Source organism: Oncorhynchus gorbuscha, linkage group LG22 (genome assembly GCF_021184085.1).
Source record: "Oncorhynchus gorbuscha isolate QuinsamMale2020 ecotype Even-year linkage group LG22, OgorEven_v1.0, whole genome shotgun sequence".
In the NCBI taxonomy this organism is placed as follows: Eukaryota; Metazoa; Chordata; class Actinopteri; order Salmoniformes; family Salmonidae; genus Oncorhynchus; species Oncorhynchus gorbuscha.
This window is the reverse complement of record NC_060194.1, coordinates 45,426,607-45,453,512: the sequence shown is the minus strand read 5'-3', so window position 1 is coordinate 45,453,512 and position 26,906 is coordinate 45,426,607. Positions and strand designations below refer to the sequence as shown.

Below are 26,906 nucleotides of genomic sequence, written 5' to 3'. Positions count from 1 at the left end.
TCAGAGGACCTGAGCCCAAGAACCATGCCTCAGGACTACCTGGCATGATGACTCCTTGCTGTCCCCATACCACCTGGCCGTGCTGCTGCTCCAATTTCAACTGTTCTGCCTGCGGCTATGGAACCCTGACCTGTTCACCGGATGTGCTACAGCTAGCTTAGTTAGTGGTGGTACGCGATAAATAGCATTTCAATTGGTGACGTCACTTGCTCTGAGACCTTGAAGTAGTAGTTCCCCTTGCTCTGCAAGGGCCCTGGCTTTTGTGGAGCGATGGGTAATGATGCTTCATGGGTGACTGTTGTTAATGTGTGCAGAGGGTCCCTGGTTCGCGTCCGGGTATGGGCGAGGGGACGGTCTAAAGTTATACTGTTACACTATGAAAAGCTAACTGACATTTACTCCTGAGGTGCTGACTTGTTGCACCCTCGACCACTACTGTGATTATTATTATTTGACCATGCTGGTCATTTATGAACATTTGAACATCTTGGCCATGTTCTGTTATAATCTCCACCTGGCACAGCCAGAAGAGGACAGGCCACCCTTCAGAGCCAATTTCCTCTCTAGGTTTCTTCCTAGGTTTTGGCCTTTCTAGGGAGTTTTTCCTAGCCACCATGCTTCTACACCTGCATTGCTTGCTGTTTGGAGTTTTAGGCTGGGTTTCTGTACAGCACTTTGAGATATCAGCTGATGTAAGAAGGGCTATATAAATACATTTGATATCGACATGGTCACAAATGGGCCTTCCAAATGGACAATGATCCCAAGCATACTTCCAATGTTGTGGCAAAATGGTTTAAGGACAACAAAGTCAAGGTATTGGAGTGGCCATCACAAAGCCCTGACCTCAATCCTATATAAAATTTGTAGGCAGAACTGAAAAAGCATGTGCGAGCATGGATGCCTACAAACCTGACTCAGTTACATCAGCTCTGTCAGGAGGAATGGGCCAAAATTCACTCAACTTATTGTGGGAAGCTTGTGGAGGGTTCCCCGAAACATTTGACCCAAGTTAAACAATTTAAAGGCAATGCTATCAAATACTAATTGACTGTATGTAAACTTCTGACCTACTGGGAATGTGATGAAAGAAAGAAAAGCTGAAATAAATCATTCTCTCTACTATTATTCTGACATGTAACATTCTTAAAATAAAGTGGTGATCCTAACTGACCTAAGACAGGGAATCTTTACTCATATTAAATGTTAGGAATTGTGAAAAACGTAGTTTAAATGTATTTGGCCGATGTGTATGTAAACTTCCGACTTCGACTGTACATAGCTTTAGGAGTGAAAATAAATCATACTTTTCATTCATTAATAATCTTTATTTGTGCTTCATATAAAGAAGTTAAACAACAAAAGAAGAACAGAATGTCACAAAACAATTACCATTAGCTCAGTTCCAATAAACTAATTGTTCATTTTGATACAGTAGAATAAAGACAACTTTCATAGCAACCTATTTGAAGAGGCTCCTTGCCATGAGAAGAGTAGCAACGGTGGTCAACCGTCCTGCTGAAGAGTTACTGGGGGTGTAGAAGGCTTTTCCTCCAGCCGTGTTCTAACACATGGCATTTCCTCCAGCCGTGTTCTAACACATGGCATTTCCTCCAGCCGTGTTCTAACACATGGCATTTCCTCCAGCCGTGTTCTAACACATGGCATTTCCTCCAGCCGTGTTCTAACACATGGCATTTCCTCCAGCCGTGTTCTAACACATGGCATTTCCTCCAGCCGTGTTCTAACACATGGCATTTCCTCCAGCCGTGTTCTAACACATGGCATTTCCTCCAGCCGTGTTCTAACACATGGCATTCTAGGTTTGAGAACATCTCCAGTGTTCTTTAAAAAAAAATGTTATAGAGCTGATCACATCTTGGTGAGACGAAGTGTATTGAGCTTTACAGCGAGAATCGTGGCACCTGCGGCATAGCTGATCTCTCTCAAAATCCCATTCCAGCAGTCCTCCTCAAATCTGTGGGGAAAGGAGAAAGTGCATTGTTCATTGTCTGTGGATTTTCTACACGGATCCAGCAGCACCATTTTAAGATGAATCCCTTTTAATTGAGTCAATTCTCAGTGGCTATAACTAGTTGTACTGACGCACGTTCAGCCAATGTTGCCCTTAATGGGAATTGTTTATTATTACAACAGTCTATAACTGCCCTCCAGGTGTTGTTCACCTGTGGTTATCTACAGCAGGGGTTTTCAAACAAGGCATTCTATGTATTTGAACGAGCTAGCACACCTGATTCAACCTGTCAACTAATCATCAAGTGAATCAGGTAAATGAATCAGGTAAGTGAATCAGGTAAGTGAATCAGGTAAGTGAATCAGGTAAATGAATCAGGTAAATTAATCAGGTAAGTGAATCAGGTAAGTGAATCAGGTAAGTGAATCAGGTAAGTGAATCAGGTAAATGAATCAGGTAAGTGAATCAGGTAAGTGAATCAGGTAAGTGAATCAGGTAAATGAATCAGGTAAGTGAATCAGGTAAATGAATCAGGTAAGTGAATCAGGTAAATGAATCAGGTAAATGAATCAGGTAAGTGAATCAGGTAAATGAATCAGGTAAATGAATCAGGTAAATGAATCAGGTAAGTGAATCAGGTAAGTGAATCAGGTAAATGAATCAGGTAAGTGAATCAGGTAAGTGAATCAGGTGTGGTCGTTCAGGGCTTATCTCTCGTAAACATAAATGGTACTTTAGCCTCTGACTGAGCATCTGACCAGATTATGCCATATTTTAGTTATGGGTTAACCGATAATAGTTCAGGGATGCAACAATGTTAACTGTCTGGGAGAGGAGAGGTTTAAAAAACAACTGATATTCAGTATATAGTGCCTATGAATGATCTATGAAGTGTTTATAAGACTTAATAAATGCTCTATAAAATCTTTCATAAGTTGCTATAGCACTAACATTCAGATGTCGTTCATCTCAGTGGGTTGTGGACAGTAACAGTATGCAGTGCTTTATGAATGCTCTATAAAGCACTGTGTAGTGTGTATGAATGCTTTATAAGATATTATAGAAATTACCTCCAGATGTCGTTCATCTCAGTGGGCTGTGGCTCGTCGCTGATCTCGCTGGGCATCATGGCGAAACCGCCCACAGCGTACAGACATTCTCCCATGCTGATCATGTTCATGGAGCTACGCTCCTGGGGAAACTCTACAAACTCTGACCACCTGGAACACAGCACACACACACACATTAAGACACACATTATAATAAGATAACAGCACACACATTAAAACACACATTATAATAACATGTACTAAATGTAACCCAGGCAGTTCTGTGAACCACGCTCCTGTAATAAATAACCATGCCTGAAACCAAAATACTTCCCACTGGGCAAATTCATTGAAATGACGTGGAAACAACGTTAATTGAACCAGTGTGTGTCCAATGGTTTGTGTTAGCTCCCTGAGGTGATGTCCAGGCTTTAGTTCAGTAGGCTAACATAGTCTTGTAATAGCCCGGGTTCAAACCATAGTCTATTACATCACCTAATGAATTAATGACATGAAAAAAAGGAGAAAAAAATCAAGTACAGTCTTAGGGCTCTATTCAATCAAGTACAGTCTTAGGGCTCTATTCAATCAAGTACAGTATAGGGCTCTATTCAATAAAGTACAGTATAGGGCTCTATTCAATCAAGTACAGTCTTAGGGCTCTATTCAATCAAGTACAGTCTTAGGGCTCTATTCAATCAAGTACAGTCTTAGGGCTCTATTCAATCAAGTACAGTATAGGGCTCTATTCAATCAAGTACAGTCTTAGGGCTCTTTTCAATCAAGTACAGTCTTAGGGCTCTATTCAATCAAGTACAGTATAGGGCTCTATTCAATCATGTACAGTCTTAGGGCTCTATTCAATCAAGTACAGTATAGGGCTCTATTCAATCAAGTACAGTCTTAGGGCTCTATTCAATCAAGTACAGTATATGGCTCTTTTCAATCAAGTACAGTCTTAGGGCTCTATTCAATCAAGTACAGTATAGGGCTCTATTCAATAAAGTACAGTCTTAGGGCTCTATTCAATCAAGTACAGTCTTAGGGCTCTATTCAATCAAGTACAGTATAGGGCTCTATTCAATCAAGTACAGTCTTAGGGCTCTATTCAATCAAGTACAGTATAGGGCTCTATTCAATCAAGTACAGTCATAGGGCTCTATTCAATCAAGTACAGTCTTAGGGCTCTATTCAATCAAGTACAGTATAGGGCTCTATTCAATCAAGTACAGTATAGGGCTCTATTCAATCAAGTACAGTCTTAGGGCTCTATTCAAACAAGTACAGTCTTAGGGCTCTATTCAATCAAGTACAGTATAGGGCTCTATTCAATCAAGTACAGTCTTAGGGCTCTATTCAATCAAGTACAGTATAGGGCTCTATTCAATCAAGTACTGTCTTAGGGCTCTATTCAATCAAGTACAGTATAGGGCTCTATTCAATAAAGTACAGTCTTACTGCTCTATTCAATCAAGTACAGTATAGGGCTCTATTCAATCAAGTACAGTCTTAGGGCTCTATTCAATCAAGTACAGTCTTAGGGCTCTATTCAATCAAGTACAGTATAGGGCTCTATTCAATCAAGTACAGTCTTAGGGCTCTATTCAATCAAGTACAGTATAGGGCTCTATTCAATCAAGTACAGTCTTAGGGCTCTATTCAATCAAGTACAGTCTTAGGGCTCTATTCAATCAAGTACAGTATAGGGCTCTATTCAATCAAGTACAGTCTTAGGGCTCTATTCAATAACGTACAGTCTTAGGGCTCTTTTCAATCAAGTACAGTATAGGGCTCTATTCAATAAAGTACAGTCTTAGGGCTCTATTCAATCAAGTACAGTCTTAGGGCTCTATTCAATCAAGTACAGTATAGGGCTCTATTCAATCAAGTACAGTCTTAGGGCTCTATTCAATCAAGTACAGTATAGGGCTCTATTCAATAAAGTACAGTATAGGGCTATATTCAATAAAGTACAGTCTTAGGGCTCTATTCAATCAAGTACAGTATAGGGCTCTATTCAATCAAGTACATTCTTAGGGCTCTATTCAATCAAGTACAGTCTTAGGGCTCTATTCAATCAAGTACAGTCTTAGGGCTCTATTCAATAACGTACAGTCTTAGGGCTCTTTTCAATCAAGTACAGTATAGGGCTCTATTCAATAAAGTACAGTCTTAGGGCTCTATTCAATCAAGTACAGTCTTAGGGCTCTATTCAATCAAGTACAGTATAGGGCTCTATTCAATCAAGTACAGTCTTAGGGCTCTATTCAATCAAGTACAGTATAGGGCTCTATTCAATAAAGTACAGTATAGGGCTATATTCAATAAAGTACAGTCTTAGGGCTCTATTCAATCAAGTACAGTATAGGGCTCTATTCAATCAAGTACAGTCTTAGGGCTCTATTCAATCAAGTACAGTCTTAGGGCTCTATTCAATCAAGTACAGTCTTAGGGCTCTATTCAATCAAGTACAGTCTTAGGGCTCTATTCAATAACGTACAGTCTTAGGGCTCTTTTCAATCAAGTACAGTATAGGGCTCTATTCAATAAAGTACAGTCTTAGGGCTCTATTCAATCAAGTACAGTCTTAGGGCTCTATTCAATCAAGTACAGTATAGGGCTCTATTCAATCAAGTACAGTCTTAGGGCTCTATTCAATCAAGTACAGTATAGGGCTCTATTCAATAAAGTACAGTATAGGGCTATATTCAATAAAGTACAGTCTTAGGGCTCTATTCAATCAAGTACAGTATAGGGCTCTATTCAATCAAGTACAGTCTTAGGGCTCTATTCAATCAAGTACAGTCTTAGGGCTCTATTCAATCAAGTACAGTCTTAGGGCTCTATTCAATAACGTACAGTCTTAGGGCTCTTTTCAATCAAGTACAGTATAGGGCTCTATTCAATCAAGTACAGTCTTAGGGCTCTTTTCAATCAAGTACAGTCTTAGGGCTCTATTCAATCAAGCGTTGCAGATTCCACATTAGAAACGTAAAAGGGTCATTTCCAATTGAGCCGACATATGCAGTGTTTACCGGGAATGCAGTCTTCTCTAAAGAGGAGACATTGTGGTTCAAATTTCAATTCACGCCTTTAAACGCTGAACTTCCGCGATGTGGATTGAAAAAGAGCTCTTACTTGTTTGTAGCGATGTCATAGACCTCTACAGTGCTGGTGAGTCCTGTGTCTGTAACGCCCGTGGCCACGTAGATCTGGTTATTGTGGACCGTCACAGCGAACAGAGAACGAGCCAGCTTCATAGGAGCTAGCTCCTTCCACTCAAACTTAGTGGGATTGTAGACAGACACCTTCCGTATGCACTTCCTATGGGACAAAACACAGTATATAAACTTAATGGGGTTGTGGACACACACTCTAAGTATGCACTTCCTAGGGGACAAAACACAGTATATAAACTTAATGGGGTTGTGGACACACACTCTTAAGTATGCACTTCCTAGGGGACAAAAAAACAGTATATAAACTTAATGGGGTTGTGGACACACACTCTAAGTATGCACTTCCTATAGAGAGCAATAGGATACAGTACAGTAACATTATACCAGAACTCACATTTTGTGGAGTTTTAGACAGGAAGTAGGGGTGCTGAACACCACTTGAAAAAAATCAGAAGTAGAAAAAAATGTAATAAAAAAATATAAAATAATATTGATTTTTTTTTATTAGCCACCGACTGCTTTTAATTTGATATCGGCATTTGAATTTGTCCTTGTTGTTATCTGATAACCAAGGGGTTCATTTAAGTGGGAGGTGGGGAGCCCTCCTTTATCTGATAACCAAGGGGTTCATTTAAGTGGGAGGTGGGGAGCCCTCCTTTATCTGATAACCAAGGGGTTCATTTAAGTGGGAGGTGGAGAGCCCTCCTTTATCTGATAACCAAGGGGTTCATTTAAGTGGGAGGTGGGGAGCCCTCCTTTATCTGATAACCAAGGGGTTCATTTAAGTGGGAGGTGGGGAGCCCTCCTTTATCTGATAACCAAGGGGTTCATTTAAGTGGGAGGTGGGGAGCCCTCCTTTATCTGATAACCAAGGGGTTCATTTAAGTGGGAAGTGGGGAGCCCTCCTTTATCTGATAACCAAGGGGTTCATTTAAGTGGGAAGTGGGGAGCCCTCCTTTATCTGATAACCAAGGGGTTCATTTAAGTGGGAAGTGAGGAGCCCTCCTTTTGTGTGAAGAGAAGGAAAGGAAGAAGAGTGAAGAAAAGAGAAAGAGAAAGATTGGAGGAGAAGAAAAAGTTGAGAGTAAGAAGAGTGACACAAGGAGAGTGAAGAAGAGCAGACAGAGGAGATACAATGACTCTTTCCAAGAAACGGAAATGCACTTTATGAAAAACATGATGAGAGAATGTCCATTTATACGCTCAGGTCAAGACGATAGAATGGTTCACTGCACTCTTTGTCATTCCTCTCTTTCAATTGGCTGCCGGAGAAGAACGGCAGTGGTAGAACATCAGCAGACGAAAAAGCATAAAGCCTCTCTGATTGGCCGTGTTGGTTTGCACTCTGTCTCCCCATTCTTCAAGAAGGTAGAGCCTTCCCAAGAAGAATAAGGTTTAGCTGTGCAGGAGGGTGTCTTTGCATAGCACACTATGTGACACAATCATAGTTACACATCTATGGACTGCACAGCACAACTGACACGGAAGCTTTATGAGCCGAAGTTTACATGTGCTAGGACAAAATGTGACGCCATAGTGAGTAATGTGTTAGCATCACGTGCTAGGACAAAATGTGAAGCCATAGTGAGTAACGTGTTAGCATCACGTGCTAGGACAAAATGTGATGCCATAGTGAGTACGTGTTAGCATTACGTGCTAGGACAAAATGTGACGCCATAGTGAGTAACGTGTTAGCATCATGTGCTAGGACAAAATGTGATGCCATAGTGAGTAACATATTAGCACCATGGCCAACTACTTTGGTAACACAGGACCTAGACCAGGTTGAATTTGTGTCCCTGTACATTGATGTGTCCAATCATGGACATGTAAAGCTGCTGCCAGTAGTAGTCAGATATTGTCAGATATATGGTGGAAACACATCTGTGGAAACAAAACTGCTTGATTTAGTTGAATTGAAAGGAGAAACAGCAGAGGAGATTGCAGCTGAGGTGCTGGTGGTCATCCCAAAACCTGGAAAACATTCTCTGCCGACAACACAAATACCTTCTTTGGAGGACTGAATAGGCTGGGGAGGGTCAATGTCCATACCAACGTTGAAAATGCTCTGTAGCGGGAGGTGATTGGCTTGTCCTGCCCACATCATTCATAACACGGCCAGAACAGCTTTGGATATGATTTCCCTTGATGTTGAGTACCTGCTCTCAAAGATATTTTCACCGTCAAAGTAGAAAGACTGAAGGGCTTTTGTGAGTTTGTTGGCCAGGAGTACCATAACATTGGAGGACACAGTAATGTTCGCTGACTGTCCATCCTTCCTGCTCTAGAAAGAGTGTTGAAAAGGTGCCATGTGAAATCCTTTTTTCTTTCTGAAGACAAATGCCCTGTTGTCCTGCGAGCAATGTTGGAAGATCCACTGACTGAACTTTGGCTGGCCTTTGTCCATGGAAACCTGACCGTATTCAGTGACACGATCAAGAGGCTTGGAGGCCAGGACCGCTGTGCTGTGGAGTCCGCTGCAATTCTGAGAAACGTTGAGGCAAAATTGACTGCAAGATGTGATGACAACTTCATTCCCGTTTTGGTCAGAGGACTTCTGAGAGAGCTGGAGGACAATGGAGTCATGTCTAAAGAGAGCTTTCTCAAAACATCCCAATCGTTCTTCACTACGGCTGTGAACTACTTGCAAGCATTGGGGAAAGGACACAGATCATCTAAAAGATTCACATTGTCTCCTTTTAAAAAGGCAATCTCTGTGTGAAGGCAGCAGCCACACTGCAGGAAAAATGCCCCAATGTGACCATCAATGAGCATGCATTGTGTGACCAGGTTACTGGCCTGAAAGAGTTCCTAAAGGGGGGATTGTATTTCACATATATTATTGTTTTTTGTTTTTTCAATTTTGCGCATGTTCTCTTCTGCTCCTATTCTACCCAGACTACCAGGACCACTGATTGGCTGTTCAGATCAGTTCTACCCAGACTACCAGGACCACTGATTGGCTGTTCAGATCAGTTCTACCCAGACTACCAGGACCACTGATTGGCTGTTCAGATCAGTTCTACCCAGACTACCTGGACCACTGATTGGCTGTTCAGATCAGTTCTACCCAGACTACCAGGACCACTGATTGGCTGTTCAGATCAGTTCTACCCAGACTACCTGGACCACTGATTGGCTGTTCAGATCAGTTCTACCCAGACTACCTGGACCACTGATTGGCTGTTCAGATCAGTTCTACCCAGACTACCAGGACCACTGATTGGCTGTTCTGTTCTCAGACTACCAGGACCACTGATTGGCTGTTCAGATCAGTTCTACCCAGACTACCAGGACCACTGATTGGCTGTTCAGATCAGTTCTACCCAGACTACCAGGACCACTGATTGGCTGTTCAGATCAGTTCTACCCAGACTACCAGGACCACTGATTGGCTGTTCAGATCAGTTCTACCCAGACTACCAGGACCACTGATTGGCTGTTCAGATCAGTTCTACCCAGACTAGCAGGACCTCTAAATGGCTGTTCAGATCGGACAGTTCTGTCTTGTCTGTAGTGTTTCTGTAGTATAGGTGTTTTCTCTATCACAGTGGGCCTGTTAGACTAAATACATGAAACCGAAAATGTCCCCCATTTCTATTTCACAGATAATAACATTGGATGTATTGATATTATATATAATAGATAATAACATTGGATATTTTAATGATATATTGATATTATATATAATAGATAATAACATTGGATATTTTAATGATATATTGATATTATATATAATAGATAATAACATTGGATATTTTAATGATATATTGATATTATATATAATAGATAATAACATTGGATATTTTAATGATATATTGATATTATATATAATAGATAATAACATTGGATATTTTAATGATATATTGATATTATATATAATAGATAATAACATTGGATATTTTAATGATATATTGATATTATATATACTAGATAATAACATTGGATATTTTTATGATATTTTGACCACCGAACTGTAAATGTCCCCGGTTATAATTTCAGAAATCTGGTCACCTCACTTTAAACCTCAAATAAACCTAATGTTGCGGTGATAATTAAGATTTTTGGTTATTTTTTTATTTGTTTTGTTTGTTTTGTTTGTTGCTCTTCTCCAAATAGCATTTGAGAGTTTTTAATTGTGTAGAAGTACACCCCACATTGCCATACCACACCCCCCAAAACTACTTCCTGCGGCTATGATTGTAGACACACAAGCAGCTTCTACATGGCCTGTTAGGTAACACCTCATATCCAGGTACCTCTTATGAATCAGAACCCTCGGGGCATCCGACATTCGGTCGTGTCTGTTATGAAGGTTCTCATGCCGCCCTCTACCGGCGGTGTAACAGTGGTGCCCTAAAGTACCGATAAACCCAGTCGTTCTGTCTTTATCGCGACTGTATCATCTAAATTACACTATAGTGTCTGACATTGCAAAAGTAGTAAAAATGTTTTGGTACGAAACAACTTTGCCAGCGTTATCATGTCGTCAAATTTACTTAAAAATATTTACTCAAAAATAGCTAAATAGCTAATGTTACACTGCATCCAAAGTCAATCTGGCGACATCAACATGATGACAAAAGGTTTTTCTACTAATTATTGTCCTCCCTTTGAGTGACATTGTAATTCCAAGCCACTGTAATGCACTTTACATTAAATCTCCATCGGCGCTCATTGACGATGCATTGAGTAGAATGCTGAGTTGGCCATGAGTACAAAACAAACGTTCAACACAATATTGTGACGAAACATGCAAACCATGAATAGGGGACAGCATACAATCTTCAAAAGTGTGACTTACTTGCTCTCTGCCTTTCCTCCTATGACGTAGACAAGGCCATTGTGCGAGACAGTTCCATGACCATAGACTGTGTATGGAAGAGGGTCTGACTCGCCCCATTTAAATGACCTGTAGAACATAACATAGAACCAACAATTAAACATTGTTTCATTAATTGTCTCTTGTCTGTTTAATTTTAATTTTACCTTTATTTAAACTAGGAAAGTCAGTTAAGAACAAATTATTTCAATGACAGCCTAGGAATAGTGGGTTAACTGCCTTGTTCAGGGGCAGAATGACAGATTTGTACCTTGTCAGCTCGGGGGGTTTGAACTTGCAACCTTCTGGTTGCTAGTCCAATGCTCTAACCACTAGGCTACCCTGCCGACCCTACACTCTAACCACTAGGCTACCCTGCCGCCCCTACACTCTAACCACTAGGCTACCCTGCCACCCCTACACTCTAACCACTAGGCTACCCTGCCGCCCCAGGGCGGGAGAGAGAGAGAGAGGCAGAGACAGAAAAAAGGGGTGGAGTCCCTGTACTGTACTCACTGTCTGTCATAGATCATAACAGAGTCTAGAACGTGTTCTCCCTCTTTCATTTCCTTGCCGCCCACAACAAAGATGGAGTTTTCTGCTTCAGTCAGCCCAAACAGGCAGCGAGGTCCTGGCAGTGAGGGCATCCCCAGCCACTCGCCGCTCACAGGGTCAAACTGGAGGAGAGAGAGAAAGATAACCGAATGTGGGTCGAAATGGAGGAGGGAGGAAGATACCAGATTGGTTTATTAACGGCATAATAGTTCATATCATTCTGCTTGTATTAAGTCAAAGTGTCTCTCTGGCACAGCGAGTTTGGTGACAGTGAATGTTATGAACATCTGTTATAACATCCAAAATGTCAGCAAAGCACATAAAGAAGATGGCCAACAAACAGTCTGTCTGAATGTTAATCACCACCAGGCCATGCAGAGAGACATACTAATGTTTATTAATAGCAGAGAGACATACCTTACTAATGTTTATTAATAGCAGAGAGACATACCTTACTAATGTTTAATAATAGCAGAGAGACATACTAATGTTTATTAATAGCAGAGAGACATACTAATGTTTATTAATAGCAGAGAGACATACCTTACTAATGTTTAATAATAGCAGAGAGACATACTTGACTAATGTTTATTAATAGCAGAGAGACATACTTGACTAATGTTTATTAATAGCAGAGAGACATACCTTACTAATGTTTAATAATAGCAGAGGGACATACCTGACTAATGTTTATTAATAGCAGAGGGACATACCTGATTAATGTTTATTAATAGCAGAGGGACATACCTGATTAATGTTTATTAATAGCAGAGGGACATACCTGACTAATGTTTATTAATAGCAGAGAGACATACTTGACTAATGTTTATTAATAGCAGAGAGACATACCTGACTAATGTTTATTAATAGCAGAGGGACATACCTGACTAATGTTTATTAATAGCAGAGGGACATACTTGACTAATGTTTATTAATAGCAGAGAGACATACTAATGTTTATTAATAGCAGAGAGACATACCTTACTAATGTTTATTAATAGCAGAGAGACATACTTGACTAATGTTTATTAATAGCAGAGAGACATACCTTACTAATGTTTATTAATAGCAGAGAGACATACTTGACTAATGTTTATTAATAGCAGAGAGACATACCTTACTAATGTTTATTAATAGCAGAGAGACATACCTGATTAATGTTTATTAATAGCAGAGAGACATACCTTACTAATGTTTAATAATAGCAGAGAGACATACTTGACTAATGTTTATTAATAGCAGAGAGACATACTTGACTAATGTTTATTAATAGCAGAGAGACATACTTGACTAATGTTTATTAATAGCAGAGAGACATACCTTACTAATGTAAGTACATGGTTCCGGTTGGAGCGAGTGGTCGCATCTGCACGTCGCTCCAACGGGTAGTATAACTTTTTCATTATATTTCATTATATCACAACGGTTTGATTTGTCTTATCTTAGCAATTTCTTCTCAGCTAGCTACATAGCCGTCTTTGTATCAAAGATAATTGCGTAATTATCGTATTTCGCCGTCCTAACGTAGTCTTCACTAGCCAGCTAGCTAACGTCCACTGATTAGCTGCACTGAGAAACTATTACTATTACACTCAACTGAACGACTTGATTAGTTTAGTGTTAGCTACCTACATAGCTGTCTTTGCTGTCTTCGTATCATCGTATCATCGTATCCAAGATAATTGTGTTGTTTAGGTTTAGAGTGTGTAGTCTTAGAGTGATTATCTTAATTTACCGAGGTTAGCTAGCCAGCTATTTGTCGTCCTTAACGTAGGTGACTCTGCTAGCTAGCCAACTCTGCTAGCTAGCCAACAGCTAGCCAACGCTAGCCAACGTCTTCTGTATAGAACTCAACTACCCGGTCGCATTCACAGGTTGTATCACTTTTTCACTTCATTTCATTACAGTACAACGGTTTGATTTGTTTGATCGTAGCTAGCTACTTAGCTAGCTACATAGCCGTCTTTGTATCAAAGATAATTGTGTAGTCTAGAGCGATTTTCTAGGTTCGCTAGCCATCTATTGTCGTTCTTTTAACGCAACGTAACGTAAACAACACTGCTAGCTAGCCTGCTAGCCCCGAATAGCAACACTGCAGAAACTATTACACTCAACGGAACGACTTGATTAGTGTAGTGTCAACAACGCACCCACTGCCAGCTGGCCTACTTCAGCAGTACTGTATCATTTTAATCATTTTAGTCAATAAGATTCTTGCTATGTAGCTTAACTTTCTGAACATTCGAGACGTGTAGTCCACTTGTCATTCAATCTCCTTTGCATTAGCGTAGCCTCTTCTGTAGCCTGTCAACTATGTGTCTGTTTATCCCTGTTCTCTCCTCTCTGCACAGACCATACAAACGCTCCACACCGCGTGGCCGCGGCCACCCTACTCTGGTGGTCCCAGCGCGCACGACCCACGTGGAGTTCCAGGTCTCCGGTAGCCTCTGGAACTGCCAATCTGCGGTCAACAAGGCAGAGTTCATCTCAGCCTATGCCTCCCTCCAGTCCCTCGACTTCTTGGCACTGGTGGAAACATGGATCACCACAGACAACACTGCTACTCCTACTGCTCTCTCTTCGTCCGCCCACGTGTTCTCGCACACCCCGAGAGCGTCTGGTCAGCGGGGTGGTGGCACCGGGATCCTCATCTCTCCCAAGTGGTCATTCTCTCTTTCTCCCCTTACCCATCTGTCTATCGCCTCCTTTGAATTCCATGCTGTCACAGTTACTAGCCCTTTCAAGCTTAACATCCTTATCATTTATCGCCCTCCAGGTTCCCTCGGAGAGTTCATCAATGAGCTTGATGCCTTGATAAGCTCCTTTCCTGAGGACGGCTCACCTCTCACAGTTCTGGGCGACTTTAACCTCCCCACGTCTACCTTTGACTCTTTCCTCTCTGCCTCCTTCTTTCCCTCCTCTCCTCTTTTGACCTCACCCTCTCACCTTCCCCCCTACTCACAAGGCAGGCAATACGCTCGACCTCATCTTTACTAGATGCTGTTCTTCCACTAACCTCACTGCAACTCCCCTCCAAGTCTCCGACCACTGCCTTGTATCCTTTTCCCTCTCGCTCTCATCCAACACCTCCCACACTGCCCCTACTCGGATGGTATCGCGCCGTCCCAACCTTCGCTCTCTCTCCCCGCTACTCTCTCCTCTTCCATCCTATCATCTCTTCCCTCCGCTCAAACCTTCTCCCACCTATCTCCTGATTCTGCCTCCTCAACCCTCCTCTCCTCCCTCTCTGCATCCCTTGACTCTCTATGTCCCCTATCCTCCAGGCCGGCTCGGTCCTCCCCTCCCGCTCCGTGGCTCGATGACTCATTGCGAGCTCACAGAACAGGGCTCCGGGCAGCCGAGCGGAAATGGAGGAAAACTCGCCTCCCTGCGGACCTGGCATCCTTTCACTCCCTCCTCTCTACATTTTCCTCCTCTGTCTCTGCTGCTAAAGCCACTTTCTACCACGCTAAATTCCAAGCATCTGCCTCTAACCCTAGGAAGCTCTTTGCCACCTTCTCCTCCCTCCTGAATCCTCCGCCCCCTCCCCCCTCCTCCCTCTCTGCAGATGACTTCGTCAACCATTTTGAAAAGAAGGTCGACGACATCCGATCCTCGTTTGCTAAGTCAAACGACACCGCTGGTTCTGCTCACACTGCCCTACCCTGTGCTCTGACCTCTTTCTCCCCTCTCTCTCCAGATGAAATCTCGCGTCTTGTGACGGCCGGCCGCCCAACAACCTGCCCGCTTGACCCTATCCCCTCCTCTCTTCTCCAGACCATTTCCGGAGACCTTCTCCCTTACCTCACCTCGCTCATCAACTCATCCCTGACCGTTGGCTACGTCCCTTCCGTCTTCAAGAGAGCGAGAGTTGCACCCCTTCTGAAAAAACCTACACTCGATCCCTCCGATGTCAACAATTACAGACCAGTATCCCTTCTTTCTTTTCTCTCCAAAACTCTTGAACGTGCCGTCCTTGGCCAGCTCTCCCGCTATCTCTCTCTGAATGACCTTCTTGATCCAAATCAGTCAGGTTTCAAGACTAGTCATTCAACTGAGACTGCTCTCCTCTGTATCACGGAGGCGCTCCGCACTGCTAAAGCTAACTCTCTCTCCTCTGCTCTCATCCTTCTAGATCTATCGGCTGCCTTCGATACTGTGAACCATCAGATCCTCCTCTCCACCCTCTCCGAGTTGGGCATCTCCGGCGCGGCCCACGCTTGGATTGCGTCCTACCTGACAGGTCGCTCCTACCAGGTGGCGTGGCGAGAATCTGTCTCCTCACCACGCGCTCTCACCACTGGTGTCCCCCAGGGCTCTGTTCTTGGCCCTCTCCTATTCTCGCTATACACCAAGTCACTTGGCTCTGTCATAACCTCACATGGTCTCTCTTATCATTGCTATGCAGACGACACACAATTAATCTTCTCCTTTCCCCCTTCTGATGACCAGGTGGCGAATCGCATCTCTGCATGTCTGGCAGACATATCAGTGTGGATGACGGATCACCACCTCAAGCTGAACCTCGGCAAGACGGAGCTGCTCTTCCTCCCGGGGAAGGACTGCCCGTTCCATGATCTCGCCATCACGGTCGACAACTCCATTGTGTCCTCCTCCCAGAGCGCCAAGAACCTTGGCGTGATCCTGGACAACACCCTGTCGTTCTCTACTAACATCAAGGCGGTGGCCCGTTCCTGTAGGTTCATGCTCTACAACATCCGCAGAGTACGACCCTGCCTCACACAGGAAGCGGCGCAGGTCCTAATCCAGGCACTTGTCATCTCCCGTCTGGATTACTGCAACTCGCTGTTGGCTGGGCTCCCTGCCTGTGCCATTAAACCCCTTCAACTCATCCAGAACGCCGCAGCCCGTCTGGTGTTCAACCTTCCCAAGTTCTCTCACGTCACCCCGCTCCTCCGTTCTCTCCACTGGCTTCCAGTTGAAGCTCGCATCCGCTACAAGACCATGGTGCTTGCCTACGGAGCTGTGAGGGGAACGGCACCTCAGTACCTCCAGGCTCTGATCAGGCCCTACACCCAAACAAGGGCACTGCGTTCATCCACCTCTGGCCTGCTCGCCTCCCTACCACTGAGGAAGTACAGCTCCCGCTCAGCCCAGTCAAAACTGTTCGCTGCCCTGGCCCCCCAATGGTGGAACAAACTCCCTCACGACGCCAGGACAGCGGAGTCAATCACCACCTTCCGGAGACACCTGAAACCCCACCTCTTTAAGGAATACCTAGGATAGGTTAAGTAATCCCTCTCACCCCACCCCCCCTAAGTTTTAGATGCACTATTGTTAAGTGACTGTCCCACTGGATGTCATAAGGTGAATGCACCAATTTGTAAGTCGCTCTGGATAAGAGCGTCTGCTAAATGACTTAAATGTAAATGTAAATGTAATGTTTAATAATAGCAGAGGGACATACCTGACTAATGTTTATTAATAGCAGAGGGACATACCTGATTAATGTTTATTAATAGCAGAGGGACATTGTCATGTTTTGTCATTAATTATCATGTCTTGTCCCTGTGCTTCCCATTCTATTAGTTTCCCTCTGCTGGTCTTATTAGGTTCTTTCCCTCTTTCTATCCCTCTCTCTCCCCCTCCCTCTCTCACTCTCTCGCTCTCTCTTCTCTCTATCGTTCCGTTCCTGCTCCCAGCTGTTCCTATTCCCTAATCATCATTTAGTCTTCCCACACCTGTTCCCGATCCTTTTCCCTGATTAGAGTCCCTATTTCTCTCCTTGTTTCCCGTACCTGCCCTGTCGGATCCTCATCTATAATTCACCGTGCTGTGTCTATGTTTTGCCCTGTCGTGTCGTGTTTCCCTCAGATGCTGCGTGGTGAGCAGGTGTCTGAGTCTGCTAGGTTCAAGTGCCTTCCCGAGGCAACCTGCAGTTCTCGATCAAGTCTCCAGTCTGTTCTCGTCTTTACGTGTAGTATTATGCTTTTTGTTTTGTAAAGTTTATTCTGGATTAAATACTCTGTTTTCGCCAAGTCGCTTTTGGGTCCTCATTCACCTGCATGACAGAAGGATCCGACCGAGGAATGGACCCAGCGACTACAGACGCTCGTAACACTGCCGTCGAGATCCAGGAGCCATGCTCGGCAGACACGAGCAGGAACTGTCTGCTGCTCGCCATGCCGTGGAGAGCCTGGCCGCTCAGGTTTCCGACCTCTCTGGACAGTTCCAGAGTCTTCGTCTCGTGCCACCTGTTACTTCCTGGCCTGCCGAGCCTCCAGAACCTAGGGTTAATAACCCACCTTGCTACTCCGGGCAGCCCACTGAGTGCCGCTCCTTTCTCACCCAGTGTGAGATTGTGTTCTCTCTCCAACCCAACACATACTCTAGAGAGAGAGCTCGGGTTGCTTACGTCATTTCACTCCTTACTGGCCGGGCCCGAGAGTGGGGCACAGCTATCTGGGAGGCAAGGGCTGATTGTTCTAACAATTACCAGAACTTTAAAGAGGAGATGATTCGGGTTTTTGACCGTTCAGTTTTTGGTGGGGAGGCTTCTAGGGTCCTGGCTTCCCTATGCCAAGGTGATCGATCCATAACGGATTACTCTATAGAGTTTCGTACTCTTGCTGCCTCTAGTGACTGGAACGAGCCGGCGCTGCTCGCTCGTTTTCTGGAGGGACTCCACACAGTGGTCAAAGATGATATTCTCTCTCGGGAGGTTCCTTCCAGTGTGGACTCTTTGATTGCTCTCGCCATCCGCATAGAACGACGGGTAGATCTTCGTCACCAGGCTCGTGGAAGAGAGCTCGCATCAACGGTGTTTCCCTGCTCCGCATCGCAACCATCTCCCTCCTCTGGCTCTGAGACTGAGCCCATGCAGCTGGGAGGGATTCGCATCTCGACTAAGGAGAGGGAACGGAGGATCACCAACCGCCTGTGCCTCTATTGCGGATTTGATGGACATTTTGTTAATTCATGTCCAGTAAGAGGCCAGAGCCCATCAGTAAGCGGAGGGCTACTGGTGAGCGCTACTACTCAGGTCTCTTCATCTAGATCTTGTACTACTATGTCGGTCCATCTACGCTGGACCGGTTCGGGTGCTACATGCAGTGCCTTGATTGACTCTGGGGCTGAGGGTTGTTTCATGGACGAAGCATGGGTTCGGAAACATAACATTCCTTTCAGACAGTTAGACAAGCCTACGCCCATGTTTGCCTTAGATGGTAGTCATCTTCCCAGTATCAGATTTGAGACACTACCTTTAACTCTCACAGTATCTGGTAACCACAGTGAGACTATTTCTTTTTTGATTTTTCGTTCACCTTTCACACCTGTTGTTTTGGGTCATCCCTGGCTAGTATGTCATAATCCTTCTATTAATTGGTCTTGTAATTCTATCCTATCCTGGAACGTATCTTGTCATGTGAAGTGCTTAATGTCTGCCATCCCTCCCATTTCTTCTGTCCCCACTTCTCAGGAGGAACCTGGCGATTTGACAGGAGTGCCGGAGGAATATCATGATCTGCGCACGGTCTTCAGTCGGTCCCGAGCCAACTCCCTTCCTCCTCACCGGTCGTATGATTGTAGTATTGATCTCCTTCCGGGGACCACTCCTCCTCGGGGTAGACTATACTCTCTGTCGGCTCCCGAACGTAAGGCTCTCGAGGATTATTTATCTGTGTCTCTTGACGCCGGTACCATAGTGCCTTCTTCCTCTCCGGCCGGGGCGGGGTTCTTTTTGTTAAGAAGAAGGACGGTACTCTGCGCCCCTGCGTGGATTATCGAGGGCTGAATGACATAACGGTTAAGAATCGTTATCCGCTTCCCCTTATGTCATCAGCCTTCGAGATTCTGCAGGGAGCCAGGTGCTTTACTAAGTTGGACCTTCGTAACGCTTACCATCTCGTGCGCATCAGAGAGGGGGACGAGTGGAAAACGGCGTTTAACACTCCGTTAGGGCATTTTGAGTACCGGGTTCTGCCGTTTGGTCTCGCCAATGCGCCAGCTGTTTTTCAGGCATTAGTTAATGATGTTCTGAGAGACATGCTGAACATCTTTGTTTTTGTCTATCTTGACGATATCCAGATTTTTTCACCGTCACTCGAGATTCATGTTCAGCACGTTCGACGTGTTCTACAGCGCCTTTTAGAGAATTGTCTCTACGTAAAGGCTGAGAAGTGCTCTTTTCATGTCTCCTCCGTTACTTTTCTCGGTTCCGTTATTTCCGCTGAAGGCATTCAGATGGATTCCGCTAAGGTCCAAGCTGTCAGTGATTGGCCCGTTCCAAGGTCACGTGTCGAGTTGCAGCGCTTTTTAGGTTTTGCTAATTTCTATCGGCGTTTCATTCGTAATTTCGGTCAAGTTGCTGCCCCTCTCACAGCTCTTACTTCTGTCAAGACGTGTTTTAAGTGGTCCGGTTCCGCCCAGGGAGCTTTTGATCTTCTAAAAGAACGTTTTACGTCCGCTCCTATCCTCGTTACTCCTGACGTCACTAGACAATTCATTGTCGAGGTTGACGCTTCAGAGGTAGGCGTGGGAGCCATTCTATCCCAGCGCTTCCAGTCTGACGATAAGGTTCATCCTTGCGCTTATTTTTCTCATCGCCTGTCGCCATCTGAGCGCAACTATGATGTGGGTAACCGTGAACTGCTCGCCATCCGCTTAGCCCTAGGCGAATGGCGACAGTGTGGTTGGAGGGGGCGACCGTTCCTTTTGTCGTTTGGACAGACCATAAGAACCTTGAGTACATCCGTTCTGCCAAACGACTTAATGCCCGTCAAGCTCGTTGGGCGTTGTTTTTCGCTCGTTTCGAGTTTGTGATTTCTTACCGTCCGGGTAGCAAGAACACCAAGCCTGATGCTTTATCCCGTCTGTTTAGTTCTTCTGTGGCTTCTACTGATCCCGAGGGGATTCTTCCTTATGGGCGTGTTGTCGGGTTGACAGTCTGGGGAATTGAAAGACAGGTTAAGCAAGCACTCACGCACACTGCGTCGCCGCGCGCTTGTCCTAGTAACCTCCTTTTCGTTCCTGTTTCCACTCGTCTGGCTGTTCTTCAGTGGGCTCACTCTGCCAAGTTAGCTGGTCATCCCGGTGTTCGAGGCACTCTTGCGTCTATTCGCCAGCGCTTTTGGTGGCCGACTCAGGAGCGTGACACGCGCCGTTTCGTGGCTGCTTGTTCGGACTGCGCGCAGACTAAGTCGGGTAACTCTCCTCCTGCCGGTCGTCTCAGACCGCTCCCCATTCCTTCTCGACCATGGTCTCACATCGCCCTAGACTTCATTACCGGTCTGCCTTTGTCTGCGGGGAAGACTGTGAGAGCCGCCAATAAACGCAGGATTAAGAGTCCAAGGTATTGTTGCGGCCAGAGAGTGTGGCTTTCCACTCGCAACCTTCCTCTTACGACAGCTTCTCGTAAGTTGACTCCGCGGTTCATTGGTCCGTTCCGTGTCTCCCAGGTCGTCAATCCTGTCGCTGTGCGACTGCTTCTTCCGCGACATCTTCGTCGCGTCCATCCTGTCTTCCATGTCTCCTGTGTTAAGCCCTTTCTTCGCACCCCCGTTCGTCTTCCCTCCCCCTCCCGTCCTTGTCGAGAGCGCACCTATTTACAAGGTACATAAGATCATGGACATGCGTTCTCGGGGACGGGGTCACCAATACTTAGTGGATTGGGAGGGTTACGGTCCTGAGGAGAGGAGTTGGGTTCCGTCTCGGGGACGTGCTGGACCGTTCACTCATTGATGATTTCCTCCGTTGCCGCCAGGATTCCTCCTCGAGTGCGCCAGGAGGCGCTCGGTGAGTGGGGGGGTACTGTCATGTTTTGTCATTAATTATCATGTCTTGTCCCTGTGCTTCCCATTCTATTAGTTTCCCTCTGCTGGTCTTATTAGGTTCTTTCCCTCTTTCTATCCCTCTCTCTCCCCCTCCCTCTCTCACTCTCTCGCTCTCTCTTCTCTCTATCGTTCCGTTCCTGCTCCCAGCTGTTCCTATTCCCCTAATCATCATTTAGTCTTCCCACACCTGTTCCCGATCCTTTTCCCTGATTAGAGTCCCTATTTCTCTCCTTGTTTCCCGTACCTGCCCTGTCGGATCCTCATCTATAATTCACCGTGCTGTGTCTATGTTTTGCCCTGTCGTGTCGTGTTTCCCTCAGATGCTGCGTGGTGAGCAGGTGTCTGAGTCTGCTAGGTTCAAGTGCCTTCCCGAGGCAACCTGCAGTTCTCGATCAAGTCTCCAGTCTGTTCTCGTCTTTACGTGTAGTATTATGCTTTTTGTTTTGTAAAGTTTATTCTGGATTAAATACTCTGTTTTCGCCAAGTCGCTTTTGGGTCCTCATTCACCTGCATGACAGACATACCTGACTAATGTTTATTAATAGCAGAGAGACATACTTGACTAATGTTTATTAATAGCAGAGAGACATACCTGACTAATGGTTATTAATAGCAGAGGGACATACCTGACTAATGTTTATTAATAGCAGAGGGACATACTTGACTAATGTTTATTAATAGCAGAGAGACATACCTGACTAATGTTTATTAATAGCAGAGGGACATACCTGACTAATGTTTATTAATAGCAGAGGGACATACCTGACTAATGTTTATTAATAGCAGAGGGACATACCTGACTAATGTTTATTAATAGCAGAGGGACATACCTGTAAGAAGTAGGAACTGAGTGGTTCTTCCTTGTTGTCCTCGTTGAGGAGGAATCCTCCAGCCACAAACACCTGGTTCTCCTTGGTTACCAGACTGCAGTGGTTCTTAGGGATCTCTGTCGACTCAGACGCCACGAAACACTCGTTCCCCACCGGGTCATACCCTACGCTCCCCGTGTCGCTGATCATAAGGATCAGGTCCGTCTCAAACATCCCAAACCGAGGGTTATTGTTCAGAATCCCCGGAAGCAAACCTTGCTCATCATCAGAGTCTTCATCTTCCTTGTCACCTGCCATCTTGGACTTCCTGTTTCTTGATCTCTGGACCTCTGGGAGTCTTCCTTTGTGGGCGTCTTTGATCAGCTGCAGCTCTTTCTTGACCTCCGTGTTGGCCTGAATCCACTTGTGATTTTCAACCTTCTCCGTGAAGTAATCCACCGGGATCAGGCGGAAGCGGACGCAGTGCAGGAGATCTGGCAGCTCCTTCACCCTCTCCGTTCTGTCGTAGCCCACCCAGTCCATCAGAGACTCAAACACCACCTAAATGTCCAGGTTAAGAGGACCAGAATGGGAAAAGATTAATGTGTACGTCCCAAATCAATCCATCCATCCATCCATCAACCACCCACCTCCTCTCGGTCCACGTTGAGTGCGTCGGAGGTGATGATGGCTGCCAGCTCGCTGGGGCCCAGCTGGTGGATAAATTAATATACTTTATTGTCAATTGTCACGGAGACAGAAACATTTACATTTTTCCTTTAGACTTTTTGCTGCTAAATTAAGGTCACACACACAGTGTTTCTTGGTGGTCTTAAACAAATATACTTAGAAACAAAAGTATACACCTCACACACATGGTTATGGGTTTTGAAAAAAGACACCTGGACCATGTCAAATTTAGAGTTGAAATGTATGGAATGTTGAGTTTGCATCCCAATATTACACTTTATATACATCACAGAAGACTAAAATATAAGAACCATTTGACATAGAAACACCAGATGTTTGGCTGATAAAAAAAAATAAGTAAATTAATTATGAAATTATGAACAATATGAAGAACATTCCACCCATGAGGCCACTAGTCATTTGACTGCAGTAAAGGTCTACCACAATACCCCAAATACCCCTCCCCCCCACAAACATACACACTAGGTTACCTGGTGAAAATCCTGGTCCCTGACGATGAGCTGGTAACGCTCACAGATGAACTCTCTAGCTGTGAAAGCCAGACGGGGACAGTCCAACAGAAGCCCCAGCCTGAAGATAGCCAAGCAGTTCCCCAGGACCAGCTTCTCCTACAGGGAAATATACTAATATCACCTACATTTCCTTATCTTGTTGAAACTTGTCCCCAGCCGGCTCTCTCTTAGACGAGGTCTATTCAAGGTCTATTCTATTCCCCATGACCAGCTTCTCCCGATGATGATGATGACAGAGAGACAGAGACAGATGCTAGCTGTAGGTATGAGACGCAGACAGAGAAGACGGAAAGAGAGAGAGAGAACGAGAGAGACAGAGCAAGAGAGAGAGAGAGACAGAGAAAGAGACAGGCAGAGAGAGAGAGACAGATAGACAGAGACAGATGCTACCTGTAGGTATGAGACACAGACAGAGAAGACGGAAAGAGAGAGAGAGAACGAGAGAGACAGAGCAAGAGAGATAGAGAGTGACAGAGAGAGAGAGACAGAGAGAGAAAGAGACAGACAGAGAGAGAGAGATAGAGAGAGACAGATGCTACCTGTAGGTATGAGACACAGACAGAGAAGATGGACGGGATCTGGTACATGTTGGCCACCATGAAGATATCCTGGACGTTCTGCTCTGTCAGGTTGATGTCCGAGGTGTAGATGTAACGCAGTATCATCGCCATGACGCCAGGCTCCACGTCTTTCAGAACGATTTCCTTCTTCCCTCCTTCCTCCAGGTTGGACAGGAACATAGCCTTTGAAGAAGAAGAAGAACCAATCAATCAATCAATCATGATCGATGATAATATGATTGATGTTAATATATCATATGTGCTCTTTAGTGGAAGCTTTTCCCCAAGGCTGTGAGTGCATAAATGTGTGACCCAGCGCAGTGTTTTTTCAAACTCCGGCCTGTGGACCTGTACCGGCCTGCGTGATGTTGTTGACCAGTCCCACAGATGTTAAGTTGACACTGACTTAGTCATTTCTACAATGCCAATTGTTATGTAAGTAACCCTCCAAGGAGGAAGAAGTATAGCCTGCCGGTCACTGAATCACTGTCCTAGCGGGAATCAGAATCGCTGTCCTAGCGGGAATCAGAATCACTGTCCTATCGGGAATCAGAATCACTGGCCTAGCGGGAATCAGAATCACTGTCCTAGCGGGAATCAGAATCACTGTCCTATCGGGAATCAGAATCACTGTCCTAGCGGGAATCAGAATCACTGGCCTAGCGGGAATCAGAATCACTGGCCTAGTGGGAATCAGAATCACTGTCCTAGCGGGAATCAGAATCACTGGCCTAGCGGGAATCAGAATCACTGGGCTGCCGGTCACTGAATCACTGGCCTAGTGGGAATCAGAATCACTGGCCTAGTGGGAATCAGAATCACTGTCCTAGCGGGAATCAGAATCACTGTCCTATCGGGAATCAGAATCACTGTCCTAGTGGGAATCAGAATCACTGTCCTAGCGGGAATCAGAATCACTGTCCTAGCGGGAATCAGAATCACTGGCCTAGCGGGAATCAGAATCACTGTCCTATCGGGAATCCACTACCCACAACCCAAGTCACACAACACCAACAAATTACCTTGAAGAAGGGGCTGGAGGCAGCGAGGACCAAGCGGTGGCACGGGAACTCCCTGTCCTGGATCTTCAAGACACAGTCTACAAACTTCTGGTTTTCCAGCAGGTCACAGAGGCCGTCCTGAAGCAGGGTTTGCTGGTACATCCTTGGCTGTTCCACCGGGTCTATCGATAAGGCAGCCATCTTGTTTTTTTTCTGTTAGGTTCTCTTCAGGTCCTCTCTTACATCTTATCAACTTGTAGATGTTTTTTTGTGGGAAAGATTTCTAAAATGACGAGGGTATGATCCCTGCTCGCGCCCCACAACAGGACAGCGCAGTACTGCCTGTTTTCACAGTACAGTCCAGAGAGAGAGAGAGAGAGAGAGAGAGAGAGAGAGAGAGAGAGAGAGAGAGAGAGAGAGAGAGAGAGAGAGAGAGAGAGAGAGAGAGCGAGAGATGAGGTTGGGTAATGGGGCAGCTAGCTAGTCCACATCGGTAGCAGTTCCTGCAGCTGTCTGTGGCTGTCAGTCTCTCCAACTCAGAGTGTATTTATAGATAATATAGCATATGTAGTCAACACACACATCACTTTACATACTGGAAAGACCCTGTAGTCATTAAGTAGATGTGTCACACTCCTTTTCTCCAACACAGACCTTTCATAGTTCACAATGTTTCAATCCCAAAAGGATCTTTGTCAGGTATGTTTTGGAGAACATTAGTGTGCCCTACTTCACTATTTATAGTTGGGGACTCACAAAGCTGAGGAATCCATTTTGGTGAGTGTGTAAAATGACCTCCCTACAGTCTCTTTGGGTCTCTCTCTCTCTCTCTCTCTCTCTCTCTCTCTCTCTCTCTCTCTCTCTCTCTCTCTCTCTCTCTCTCTCTCTCTCTCTCTCTCTCTCTCTCTCTCTCTCTCTACTCTCTGGACAGCCCCCTTACCCCATCCCCCACCAACAGCTGACCTGCAGCCCAAAGGGGAGTGTCATGTTCTCCCCCTTCATGCGCCACTCAGCCAGGCATGGAAAATCTAATTGTACTTGTCACATGCGCAAAAATGCTTACTTACAAGCCCTGAACAACAGTGCAGTTTTAAGAAAATAATATAAAAATATAAACATGATTTATGAAATAAACTAAACTAAACAAAAAGTAACAACACAATAACAAATAATGTTTATTAATTATGAAAAATAATAACATTCCACCCAATAACAATAACAATAACGAGGCTATATACAGGCGGCACCAATACCGAGTCAACGTGCGGGGGTACAGGTTAGTCGAGATAATTTGTACATGTAGGTATGGGGTAAAGTGACTATGCATAGATAATAAACAGTGAGTAGCAGTAATGCAAATAGTCTGGGTTGTCATTTGATTAACTGTTCAGCAGCCTAATGGCTTGGGGGTAGAAGCTGAAGGAGCCTTTTTGTCCTAGACTTGGTGCTTCGGTACCACTTGCTGTACGGTAGCAGAGAGAACAGTCTGTGACGGGAGGCTGGAGTCTTTGCCTATTTTTAGGGCCTTCCTCTGACACCGCCTATTATAGAGGTCCTGGATGTCAGCAAGCTTGGCCACAGTGATGTACTGGGCCGTACACACTACCCTCTGTAGCGCCTTGCGGTCAGACGCAGAGCAGTTGCCATACCAGGCGGTGATGCAACCGGTCAAAATGCTCTCGATGGTGCAGCTGTAGAAGTTTTTGAGGATCTGGGGACCCATGCTAAATCCTTTCAGTCTCCTCAGAGGGAATAGGTGTTGTCGTGCCCTCTTCACAACTGTCTTGGTGTGTTTGAACCATGATAGTTTGTTTGTGATGTGGACACCAAGGAACTTGAAGCTCTCGACCCGCTCCGCTACAGCCAGGTCGATGTAAATTGGGTCGTGCTCCTTTTCCTGTAGTTCACGGGCAGCTCCTTTGTCTTGGTGACGTTGAAG

General features: G+C 45.0%; 1 protein-coding gene across 1 annotated transcript; it reads right to left on the bottom strand.

The window, feature by feature from the left end:
* Positions 1 to 1,313: 1,313 nt before the first annotated feature.
* On the bottom strand, positions 1,314 to 25,356 carry LOC124009829 (kelch-like protein 40a). Its single transcript, XM_046322018.1, has 10 exons — positions 24,989 to 25,356; positions 23,946 to 24,149; positions 23,365 to 23,502; positions 22,834 to 22,896; positions 22,205 to 22,744; positions 11,542 to 11,702; positions 11,008 to 11,115; positions 6,163 to 6,348; positions 3,046 to 3,195; positions 1,314 to 1,978 (listed from the first exon to the last, which is right to left on the bottom strand). The coding sequence occupies exons 1-10, from the start codon at positions 25,166 to 25,168 to the stop codon at positions 1,873 to 1,875; spliced, it is 1,836 nt and encodes a 611-aa protein (XP_046177974.1). The 5' UTR covers positions 25,169 to 25,356; the 3' UTR covers positions 1,314 to 1,872.
* Between the last annotated feature and the right edge of the window lie 1,550 nt (positions 25,357 to 26,906).

Bases quoted from the DNA above. Each gene is read 5' to 3' on its own strand.
- LOC124009829 (XM_046322018.1), bottom strand. From the start codon at position 25,168: ATGGCTGCCTTATCGATAGACCCGGTGGAACAGCCAAGGATGTACCAG. The intron at 22,897-23,364 runs GTAACCTAGTGT...TTTATCCACCAG, and splicing joins GGGACCAGGATTTTCACCAG to CTGGGCCCCAGCGAGCTGGC. The intron at 1,979-3,045 runs GTAATTTCTATA...CTTTCCCCACAG, and splicing joins GAGATGAACGACATCTGGAG to ATTTGAGGAGGACTGCTGGA.